Source organism: Leptonychotes weddellii, chromosome 2, assembly GCF_054177405.1.
Source record: "Leptonychotes weddellii isolate Sample4059 chromosome 2, ASM5417740v2, whole genome shotgun sequence".
Taxonomy (NCBI): Eukaryota; Metazoa; Chordata; class Mammalia; order Carnivora; family Phocidae; genus Leptonychotes; species Leptonychotes weddellii.
This window is the reverse complement of record NC_138370.1, coordinates 5,552,949-5,565,774: the sequence shown is the minus strand read 5'-3', so window position 1 is coordinate 5,565,774 and position 12,826 is coordinate 5,552,949. Positions and strand designations below refer to the sequence as shown.

Genomic DNA, 12,826 nt, shown 5'->3' with positions numbered 1-12,826 from the left:
GTGGCCACAGACAGAGATTTCAGCTCCACAGTATTTATAGCCTTGAAATTAAGAGCATTTGGAAACAGAAAGCTCTGGGTTTGAATCTCATCTTTGTCACTTAAGAGCTGGGTGATCTGTACAAATTACTCTTTTTTTTTTTTTAAAGATTTTATTTATTTACTTCACAGAGAGAGAGAGAGCATAAGCAGGGGGAGCGGTAGGCAGAGGGAGAGGGAGAAGCAGGCTCCCCGCTGAGCAGGGAGCCTGATGCGGGGCTCGATCCCAGGACCCTGAGATCATGACCTGGGCCGAAGGCAGATGCTTAACCAACTGAGCCACCCAGGTGCCCCTGTGCAAATTATTCTGTTTCCTCATCTACAAAATGGGAAATGATAATAATATTACCTACCTCTGACGATTGTTGTGTTAAATGAGTTAGAACCTGAATGAGTATTATGTCTATCTGCAAGTTAATGTTTAATGAATGTAGTCACTAATCGATATTATATATATATATATGTATATATACACATATATTAAAAAAGCTTTACCAAATTGGTAAAGCTTTTTTTATTGGAGTACCATTTTCACCAGTAGAGAAAAAAATCAAACAACATTAATTGAAAATTTGGTTACTTGGACATTGATACAATTCTTTAATATATTAATGGAATATATTCATGGAGATAATAAATATATAAAATCATACTTGTGGGAAAAGATTGCTAAAATTCAACGTATTTTATGATAAATAAACCTCAGCAATATGGAATCAGAGAGAATCTCTATTCATGCAGATAAAATGTATCTACCCAAACCTACTACAAACAACATATAATGGTGACACAGTGGAACAATTCCAGTTCAATTTACTGGTTCAATTCAACATTGCATTGGTGCTCCCAGAATGCACAGGAAGATAGACAAAATACATAAAAATAAAAAGATTAGAATCCAATCTGCTTTAGTTCAGAGATGTTACGGTTGCATAGAAACTTCAAGATGTATACACTATGAGAACTATAGGAGAGGTTAGCAAATTTGCTTCTTAGAGGATTAATTAAAAAAATAATGTGTTCCTTTACTTCAGTCAAAAAGAATGGGAAAATGTAATATAAATTTTTTTTTTTTGTAAAAGAAACCAGAATACCTAGAAATAAAAACAACAAAGTGTATACAGAGCTTTTAGGGAGGCCATTTTCACATATTCTCAAAATATATGAAAGTAGTCCTGAATAAATGGACAGATAGCTCACTTTCATGGAAACTGATTCAATTTTGTAAAGATGTTAATTGTGTCTCACTAACTTTAGGAAGTTACCCTAAGTTTGATAAATGCAAGTTATTTTCCCCTACAGTATTTGAAAGCTGATTTTAAAATGTATACAGTTGACCAAGGGGCCAAGGTTTTACTAAGACAGTTTTTAAAAGAATGATTGAAGTTTGAGGACTTGCTCTTCTAAATATAAAGTGATTATAAAGCTAGCGTAATTAAGAAAATGTGTTATTGACACAGAAATGGACCCGTAGACCAATGACACAGAATAGGGAATTCAGAAATAGTCATATTATATATAATATAGTCATATACAGTATATATGTAATATAGAGTCATATTATATATATTATAAATAATAGGAGAGCTTTTACATATGTGCACACAGAGACATACATAAGAATATTCATTGTAATATTTTCTGCAGTAGTTTAGAAATTAGAAACGATATTAAATGCTTATCAATAGTTAGATCTACAAATATCATCAGAAGATTGGGAAAAAGATGTGGAAAGATACATACAATAAAATACCATTTATAATCATAGCAAAACCTGAGGCGCCTGGGTGGCTCAGTTGTTAAGCATCTGCTTTCAGCTCGGGTCGTGATCCCGGGGTCCTGGGATCGAGCCCTGCATCAGGCTCCCTGCTCCGCGGTAAGCCTGCTTCTCCCTCTCCCACTCCCCCCTTCTTGTGTTCCCTCTCTCACTGTGTCTCTCTCTGTCAAATAAATAAAATCTTTAAAAAAAAATAATATAGCAAAACCTGCAAAGCAATACTAAATAGTGTGTGTGTAGTTTATATAAACATAAATATATATATATATATATATATATATAATTATGAGGACAGTATAGGGAATAAAAACACCCTGAGACTGATTGGTGGTTAACAGGGCTGAGAGGTAGGATTTGGGGAAATAAAGAGTAGAATGCAGTTAACAAAGGGGCACAGTAATCTTTCAATACTTTATTTTATATGTTGGATACCTGGACATACAGGTATTTATTACTATGTATAATGTTATGTTTGAATTAGGACTTTGTGACAAGAGCCTTAGCTCATCTTAAATGCTCTTGGGTCTACTACTTATGTAAGTGTAGGCAGACACAGGGGTGGTTTGAAGAATGGTCTTTGGAGTCAGAATGCCTATGTTATTTTGTGTAAAGAATTGAACATTTCTGTGCCTATTTCATTATCTGTAAAAATGGGGATAATAGGAACTACCTGATAGGGTTATTTGAAGATTAAGTGGGGTAATCATAAATGCCTAAGGGCTGAGTACAATTTTGGTTATTATTATTATTGCTTCTGTAATATGTTCCAAGAACTTGTTTAATTGTGTCTCTCTTTGGGCTGAGCTGTTAGCTCTGTGAGAGCAGGGAACCACGTCTGTCCTGATCACCTAGCCCAGCTTCTGCTACATGGTAGTTAGTGAATCAATACAAGTTGAGTGTGTGATTGAGCTGTGCAGTTGCTTTTCTGGTGAGCTCAATTTAAATAGCATTTCTGAGAAAATAAAGAACCAACTTGGGCCATTTTTTATTATCTCTTTCTCAGTTGGTAGCAGAGTTTGGATTTTGAGCTGCTAAACACAGGTCACTGCTGGTTACAACACTGCTTTTTGGAAGCATGCTTTAACCATTCCCTCCTCCCCGCTCTTTGCCCCCCCCCCCCACCTCACCCAGCGTGGTTTCTGCATGTTTCAGGGAAAACATAATTAACGAAAAGCGTTTGGGTTTTCTCTAGTTTGCTAGCATTTTGGAGAGAGACGAAACTATTTAGAACTTCTAAATTTTTTAGCAACTTTTTGGTTTACAGTAAATACTTATAAATGATTATTCTTATTTTGGAAGGGTAAATTTGATCTAAGGGGTGTCACTCATAGAAATTTACTGTCTCTCCTTATAATTGGTGCTTACGACAGTGTAGCTTTCCCTTAGCAAAGGAAACGTGGCACACAATTAATAATTTCCCAGTTACTTTTTTGTTCTACTGTTTGCTTTTTGAAATATCTCTTTATCATTCTGCCTTCAGCTCTTCAGGCATGGCCTTTGTTGTGTATGAACACAACCTGTATCTCCTGGAATTATTGTAAATAGTGTCCACACTTTAAAACTTTGTGGAAGCTGCTAAATGTAAGAGAAAGTATATTTTAAGCCATGAATGTATTCATTCATTCATTATTATCATTTCATTTATTTATTCGTGAGTTTTACAAATATCTAGTGAAAGCTTGCTGTGTGTTTGCCTTGTAGGAGGTGGATAGAGTCTCTGACCCCATGGGGCTTGTGGGCTGCAGGCCAGTGGGGTAAATAAATGTAAAATGCCAACTTTGGGGAATAACTCTGTGATGACATATATTATCAGTGCTGCAGAAGGCCTGTTCTCTGATCAATTCGTTTAAACTAAGATCTGATAAGTGAGTGGATCTAGCTCTCTAAGGGCGGAGGGAAAAGTGTTTTAAGCAAAAGGAACAACACTTAAAAATAGACACTTTGGGGAAATGAGAAGGAGATAAGTGGGTGAGGAATAACTGGGGGAGGTTAGGCTTGAGAGCCAGGCTCCTGCCACATGATACCCCATCTCTCCCACCAAACTAAGTAGGTTGAACTTTGTCCTAAGAACAGGGGCAAACCATTGACCAGTTGTAAACAGGACCACGACATTGTCATGATAGCAGGCTTGGCCAACTCTGAAAAGACAGTATGAATAGATTCACAGGGAAAGGTCTTAGTGTGAAAGAGCCTGAAAGAACTAAAGGTAATTTCTTGGGGTGACTAATAATGGGTTTCTCATCTTCTCCCTTTTAAGACTCTAGTCTTCTAGGGTACAGGACTGGTCTCTGGAGTGTCTCCCTTGCCTCTTTAGTAACTCTGGGGACCAAGTCTCAGGACCAGATTTTCCAGCACAAGACTCCTGAACACCTTGGGGATAAGATGCCCCATAAACAGTAAAAGAGGGTTTCCAACCGCCCATGTGGCCAGGTGTTAGTCCATTCCATGCAATCAGAAGAATACCTCTCTTTATGAGTTTTTGACTATTCAGTTTCAACTGTCTAGAAAACCTTTCCTGCTCCCTTCCCCTGCCTTCTCTTTTTCCTGGAGAATATCACATCCTTTAGGTATCAGGTCAGATCATCCTATACTTTCTAGGAAAGCAAGAAAACTTTCTCAACTATCAAAACTAAATAATAGGTTAGGTATCCTTGCTGTAAGCTCATGTAGCAACCTGTGCGTTTTTATCCCAGTTAGATATCACTTGTCATACAATGTGTGATTTGTGACTTGTTTGTGCTATTAGACTATGAACATCATTAGGGCCAGAATTTTTTTGTTAGTATCTCTTGCCTCCAGCAAGTTCCTATGCATATAAGAATGCTAAATAAACATTTGTACAATTAAATAATGAAAGGGAGTAGGAATAATGATACTTAAGTTTAGCAAGACCTGTAAAGACCATGGTCATTCTGTGCATCGACTGCATTATACAATTATAAAACTCCAAAGAATGTTATGCTACTTTTATAATACATTTAAAACAGCAAAGTGTTTGTGGTGGTTTTAATTTTCTTTAAGAAAATGTGTAGAAGTCAGTTTCTGACCTAGAACTTCAACCAGCAGCCAGAAAGATTCTTTTTTATTGAAATGTAGGAAGAAACCAACTAAGACATTTCCTTTTCAAGACAGGGTTGGATCTGTGTCTGAAACATTTGAGGAACTAAAGCAGTTCTCAACGTGTCTATACTATACTTTGTTCATGGTTTCACATGTCTGTTTTGTTATCTGACTCAAAGACCTTAAACATTTTTTTTCCACTTCTTAAAGTTGATGCTGTATTTGGAGCCATCAACTTATTTCATCTGCAACTCTGTTGACTAGACTGTATTTTGAATATTGTATCACAGTGATGACTGAATTATATAATAGAAGAATATGTAGATATTTTCTTGGTTTATATAATTAAATGTCTGTAAAAATAAGATGAGGTGTTAAAGAAAGAGCCAGCTCCAAATTAAGGTGATGTAAGAGAAATGAGGACTGAATGGGTTTAGGTTTAGTGACTAATGTGTCTTCTAGCTTATGCAGGAAAAATGTAATAAACATTGTAAATATTTCTGAGACACTATTTGAAAGGGAAATCATATCTAACATTCATTATCCTATTTTTAAACTACCTAGTGAACCCACACCACATAGTTTAAATAAATGACTACAACAGTGTGGCAAATGCATTGTGGTATAATGGAAAGAATATGAGATTGGGGCATCTCGTCATTTCAGCTTCTAGGTCTTAAAGGAAATCTAAAAGAAACAGCGTTGCCAGTTCTTAAGGCTCATGTAGCATATTTTAGGATTCATATGGTTCATCTGCAATAATGCCATTCATTTCTCTTTTCTAACTAGCGTTCAGATACTTGGTTGTTCAAAATATCTTAAGTTCAAATGAGATCAAGATTTTAAAACAATCCTAAAAACAACAATCAGCCAAGCAACTCACCTGTCCTCAAATAGGGGGAGAAGGAAATGGGGAATTCGTGTTTAGTGGGGACTGAGTTTCCATTTGGGAAAATGAGAACATTCTGGAGATGGATGGTGGTGATGGCTGCAGAAGATGTGACCATACTTAATACCACTGCACTGTACACTTAAACATGATTAAAATGGTATGTTTTATGTCACATATGCTTGACCATGATAAAAAAATAATCTTGGCTCTCTGAGAAGTGATGGCCATAAGGAAGCTGTGTGTGTGCATGTTTCTGCTCATAAGAATCTGTTTAGCCTGGATTTGGGGTGGTTCTTCATATATTAAAAAAATCAGAATAAGTTGCTCTTGTCTTCTTTTGTTAACAATTTTTTTAAAGATTTTATTTATTTATTTATTTATTTATTTGAGAGAAAGAGAGAGAGAGCATGAGCCAGAGGAAGGGCAGAGAAGCAGACTCCCCACTGAGCACAGAGCCCAACGCAGCACTCAATCCCAGGACCCTGGAATCATGACCTGAGCCGAAGGCAGGCACTTAGCCAACTGAGCCACCCAGGGACTCTTGTTAACAATTTTTGTGTGAAAAAGTCCATTTTAGAGAAAAAGTTGATTATTAAAGGATTTTGTTGATCTACAACAAAGCTTCCAGAAGGAAAAGTCTAGTTATTTTTCCACCCGTCTTTTCCAATGCATGCTTTTCATTTCCCTATCATTTCTTCTCTTTCTTTCCCATGCATGGTGGAAACGAAAGGCTGAGGTGTGAAGATGCTGGAGACTCTCATCATGGAACAGTGTGGGCAGGACAAGTGGCTTCCAGGGTCACAGCATTAGCCAAGGAATCGCTGACATGGGTTCTGAGACTTACTTGGTCCCTGGATCTCCTTGGGTCGCAGTTTTTGTCCAGCACGAAATGAGGGAAAAATAATACTTTTCCTATTGGTTTTACCAATGGGTTAATGCATATGAATGTGTTTTGTAGCTTGTAAAGTGCTCTAGAAATTTAAAGTGGCATCATTATTTCTACTGCTATTACTATTAATGATTTTTCACTGATGATTTCTGTGGTATAAAATGAGGAAAGAATATAAATGAGGAGTGATGCTCCATTCTGTTTTGACTAAACGCCAGGTTATGTCAGCCTAGGGATAAGTTGGAGCAGAGATGCTGCTCTGATTTGGCTCTTTGATTTCCCTCATGGTTTCTTTCTTTCAGTCTGTGCCCTGAGTAAGCAGCTTGCTCACAGACCCTTGAATATAGATTGAAGTATATTCAGAAGAGAGAGGTTTTTTTATTTATTTGAATTATACTTACCTGTGGGTTAAATTCATTTGAATAGGGAAAATAAATAGCAGATGACTGCAGAAGTAAGAAGGCTAAACATTCTTTTAGGAGAAATCATGAGAAATAAAGTGGAATGCTGTACAAGAATTGTCTTGCCTCTAAATAGTTGCTTTTGTAATGATTCCGAAGGTGGCGTGTATGTAGCGTGTTACTGACCCACTTTAAAAAACATGTGAAATATATGCTCTGATATATTGTGGATAATTAGGATGTGAATTATTTTTCATTAATCGTAAGGAAATTGTGTGTGTGTGTGTGTGTGTGTTTCTCCATGTGCTTGCTTATTTGGACATGGAGACAGAGACAGGGATTCTTCCTTTCTTTATACTTTATGCTGTAGTAAGGGTTTATGCCCCCTTGAAAGAGAAACTGTATTTTCTCACTATACCTTTTGCGAAGTACTGAGACTCTTGGACTGTGCCCTCTCACTCAGTGGGCTGAAGTACAAATGCTAATTTATTGCCAGACTGCAGGGTTGTGATTTGCATTCCAAATCAGACTGCAGCTTCCCATTATAAATTGCTTATCCCGTTGTTCCTTATCTAGAATTTGTTCCTTCTATTATTCTACTCATTCCCCAATAATGACCCTTGAAACAATTCCCATTTAAAATCAGATTCCCACTTAAAAGCAGCAGTTTTGGTGGACTAAAATGATAACAATTAATTACCAAGACATCAATAGATGCCTTTTTAAAAATTTCAGTGTTTTTCTCCCTTTCCTTTAAGAATCTTCTGGCACGGAAGTAAAATAATTACTTAAAATATATCTTTCAGGCTTAAGGGTTTATACTCATTCTTTTGAAAACCATACTTTTATATCTTTTTAAATCTGAAAGGTGTGAGCTTACAAAACCTCTGTTAATACTAAACTCGTACAGATAAACTCTGAGGTGGTTTAGTTGCATCCTTTCTTGCCACTTTTAAATCAAATTAACTAGATACTCAGAGAGCAGAGCAAAGGAAAATGCATTTTCGCAAGGTATCTGACTGGTGAGAAGCAGAGCTGCGGCATAAAGAACCGGCAGGAATCCGGGCTTTCCCACTCTGGTGGCAAAGAGGGGGAATCATGGGTTGGTGGTCTGCTTCATGTTAGGAGGACACCCCTCCATCTGTTCACAGCTCAGCCTCTTTCCAATTTAAAGCCCAGATTTCCATACAAACCTCAATTTCTTTTCCCCATTTTAAATGCAAAGCGAGGCTTGTGAATCACAGAGTCTCGGCTACTGGGATTCAGACCAAATTTCCCCCCAAAATTCTCAGGCTCTTTGCTTGAATACCTGCTTACAGTGGTACACAATGGGCAGCTTTGAGAAGAAAAATTGATAATCTTCACGGAAGAGTAATTTGAATGAAATTACACTTGACAGCCTGTCTCCAAGCAAACAAGAGGCGCGAGGGAGCCTTAGCTAAGCTCGGAGGACTTGCCCAAGCCACTGCTGTGGGAGCTTCCCAGGGAAAAAAAAATCACCAGTTTTTCCAACATCTAATTGAGCTTTTGATTAATTCCGTGTACCAGATTCTACTGAAGAAAGGTAGCCATGGAAGAGAATATGGAAGAGGGACAGACACAAAAAGGTACTGTTCTAAAAAGGGTTTGTTTGTAACTAAGTAATTATTTTGCAGTTTCCTTGTTTGCTTTAGACACTTGCCAGTAGGGCTAATGAATGTTTCTCTCTTGGAAGGCATTTTTTTTTTGTTTCCCTTTTAGCCTGTTCCTCACTTGGAATAATGTCTGGCTTGAATGTTGTCGTTATTTGCAAATCTTTCAGATCTAAGTATCCAATGCATAGTCGAGTTTGGTGATAAGAGCATTGTGGTATTGTTGCGATCTCTTTCTTAGACCAGTCTTTGTTAACGTTCTTTTATTTCATGTTTTCATGCTTGTTGAGCTGGGCAGGGACTCCTGGTGTGAGCCACAGATGCAATATTTGGAGCTAGTTGTGGCTAAAAATCTGATGATGTAACCATTATCAATACCTTTGGATGGACATCTGATAGAACAAAGACCAAGCGTATATATATATTCTATTCTGGTTGGTGCATCGTCTTAAAAAAATCTTTTTTTTCTTTGTGTGGACGCAATTTAGTTTTAATATAGGTGGAGCAAAGGTTCATAAATTTTCAGAGTGCATAGTGATGGTAAGGTTTTCCTTTCTATGGAGTTGACGATAATCAACTTCTGAGTAATAAATGTCAAAGGTATTTTCTGATGCATTTTTTAGCCTTTGTAGGTATATCTATCTGGCTGTATAAATTAAAGTAAAATTGTCATTTTTATAGGTTAAAACTGGCCAAATATTGACAATTTCAAATGATTCAGACACTCTAGAATTTGTGTGTGTGTGACAAGTGGTAGCTCTGGAGGGAATTGTGGCTCTGTCTCAGGATCGGCAGCATTTTCTCTCATCCCTGTTCTCAGACTTATGTAATGTTACACAAAACGCTCTTGTGGTCTTAGGATGCAAAGAGAGGCACAGGTATTACTACACAAAGGTAATACTGAAGAGTAGTATTGGAAAGATTTAGCTGTCAAATTTGGTTTTGAATGTATGTAAATGCATTATTTTAGAAGACTTTATTTTACAGGAAAAAACAGGTAGTTTGGAAGCACAGTACAGTTTTCATGATTTTGAGCCATTCAGCTTTGCTGAGTCTCTTCACACACACACACACACACACACACACACACACTCAACACATCTATATAATCAAAGACTATTGACATTAAATATTTAAGTATTTTATAAAGGCAATAGAGGAAGTTAATAGATAAGGTAATGTCCAAATTTTAGTCCCTAGCACACTCGTTAATGATACTCTGTAAAGAAACGCAATAATCTACATAGATATCATGTGATCTGTTTTTTAAATAAAAAAATCCTCAACTATCTTTATTGTGTGAATAAATAGCTTAATTATTCACCAGTGATTTGAAATGGCAATTTTCCTGGTAATTTTCACCCTTAAAAGGCATCTCTGTTGACTGTTTTACTTTAGGAATAAAGTATCTTATTTTAATATTTTTTATAGCACGTAAGGAGAGTGCTTCTTGGTCAAGGAAAGATAAACTGATAATTTTCACATAGAGAAGTGATATTCATTGCAGTAAATAAAATTTTGAGATAAATTGTGGATTGTGATAACAGGTTGAAATGTCTGAGCAAGCCTTGGTAGAGGCAGGAACCAAGAAAAATGATGTAATTAGTTATAATGTTTTTCTCAGGTAACACTGAAAATCTTTCCTTCATGGGGGTGGAGGCAGCAGCGATGTGATGAGGGAAGGTCCTGTTGCAGCGGGTTTTTTCATTTTTTTGTGGGTTTTTTTTTATTATTAAGGAGTGCATATTTAAATCAGGAACAGTAGTGGAAAACAGTTTTTTAAAAATTAAAAGTTGTATGATGGTCTATCAGTACGTAAAGATGTAAGTTAAATATCTATGATTAAGCTTTTTTTATTAATTGAGAAGATCTAACTCTCATCATTCCTGGTCTATTCCTTTCAACTATGCCGATGACACCTTTTCTATATAAGTTTGTTTTTAGAAAGTTATATTTGCACATAAATGCTCTCTATGCATGTGCAGGGGTGGAGGAAACAATGCAAATTAGAGGATCTAAGTTGGAAAGCTACTTGACAAGCAGATTAATCATGAGAGATTTTTTAAGAGTTTAGGTGGACAGATTTAATGATCCATCAACTTTAAAGGAAAAGAGCGCTGTGCATTAACTTTCATCCTGTGTCTCTTAAATTGCACAGAATTTTCTTAAGTAATAATGCAGATATCACAGAATTCTCTCCCATTTGAAAGATGCTTTCCTGTCCCTTCTTACAATTTAAATCTATTTTTCTCTGTTACAAATTAGAAAGACTTGAATTCACATTAGTATTTATCCATGTCCACTTCCAAATTCAACTACAATATAAAATGGAAGCCAGTGGTTTCATAAACATAGTTGAAAAAATATAGTTCAAACTTACAGACTTAAAAAGATTTTGTATAAGAAATATAGTTTTATTCATAATGAGATCTTCCTTCCCTATTTAATCTGTAAAAGGCAATTGAAAGCAGTCCTAATATTTACCCTAATTTAACTGTATATGTTCATCCTGGAAGAGAGGATAATTTAAAAGTGTGGGTGACTTCACCAGTCATTCTGCTCAATGGCTTGGTGTGAAACTGAAATGGGGTCATTAATCTGTTGCTACATCCATTTCTGCCACTGTCCCAAAAGGTGAGTATCTTATTGTGCTGAGTGGGAGGCTAGTGTTTTAAGAAACATGTATTTTTTTTTTGTAAAACATGCCCTCTAAATGAAAGCCAATTACTTGATCTTGGGTCCAACTAAAGCAACCAACAGTATTCTGATATTGGAGAAAAAGAAAGAGGAAAAGGAAAGAAGCTATTTTGAATGTGGCCCTTGGATACAGCCATAATAAAGCTAGCATCCCTGTTGTCAAAAATTGAAGTACATGGTCATCCAATCATGGCAACAAGGGTTTCAGTTACTGTAGAGAGACTGAGCAAAGTGCATGAAGAGATTTTTACAAAGATTTAAAAGGTATACATTTATGACTTGTAGACATGCAACTATGTCTGGAATGTTTTGCCCAGTCCTATGGGAAAAGATGTAAATGATTTAAGTGAGTCTGATCATAGTGAATTAGTGAATGTGTGTTCAGGTGGCCAACCAAGTGGGTGACCATTACTTTATAGACAACCTCAATGAACGAGTTACTGAATTAGGAGGAGGTCAAAGCTGCTGAATTAATGATTAGAAGAAATGACGAAATTATACAGAGATAAAAAGGAAATAGTAATGAACAGGAAGAGCTAGCAAGTTGGAATCTTCATAAATTAGCTGAACTGTTCCAAATAGCCAAAAACTGATTGACGTCATTTCTGAACATGAACATCATATGAAACAAAGCCTCAAAAATGACATGTAATATACCAGAAATGTTTCATTGTCTCAAAAGATAATGGCTAAAGTGTTACCATGTTCTTCTTGTATAATTAGCAGCAGTGTATGAATCTGTGTGTCAGCTTCTTGAGGTAAACAGAGACAACCACTACCTCCCTTCCAACACTGATGTCCGGTTTACCCTCTCCTCAAGAGAAATCAACCCTTGGTGACCCTCGAGGACTACGTCACTAGAGGAAGTAGAAGTTCAAACTCGTGTGACAAGGCATAGTTTCATCATCTCAACACTGATCATATGACTATGGTTTAATGGCCGTCATTCATTCATCTTTAGTCCAGCATGCATGTGTCATGTCAGCATATCCTTAGCTTATTAAAACCAACAAGAATATCTGGATGAAAGGACAGTACATGGGTTTATTTTTTCTCTCTTTCAATCTTAATGTTTATCTCATAATTAATACTGTACATTTATGTTTGATGTGCCTGCTCGTAATTATATACTTTTCGTTTTACATTATACATTTCTACATGCATCACCATAAAGAAGTCAACGTACAAACGTGTATGTATCGTATTTATGGGCTGACTGAAATTCTTCTCGAAAAAAATTTTTTTTTAAGGTTTTACTTATTTATTTGACAGAGAGAGGGAGCAAGCAAGAGAGAGAGCGAGCACAAGCAGAGGGAATGGCAGGCAGAGGCAGAGGGAGAAGCAGGCTCCCCGCTGAACAAGGAGCCCGATGCGGGACTCCATCCCAGGACCCTGGGATCATGACCTGACCTGAAGGCAGATGTTTTAACAGACTGAGCCA

At 36.6% G+C, this 12,826-nt stretch overlaps 1 protein-coding gene across 2 annotated transcripts in view; it reads left to right on the top strand.

The window, feature by feature from the left end:
• Nucleotides 1-12,826, top strand: part of GPM6A (glycoprotein M6A) — a 302,473-nt gene that overhangs the window by 143,912 nt on the left and 145,735 nt on the right. The window contains exon 1 of one of the 2 annotated variants that reach the window (XM_006736039.3): nt 8,024-8,664. The exons of the other annotated variant lie outside the window; for it this stretch is intronic. Within the exon in view, the coding sequence (XP_006736102.1) occupies nt 8,628-8,664 (37 nt within the window). The 5' untranslated portion in view covers nt 8,024-8,627. Of the gene's footprint in view, nt 1-8,023; nt 8,665-12,826 lie in introns of those variants that run through there. 2 annotated transcript variants of the gene reach the window in all.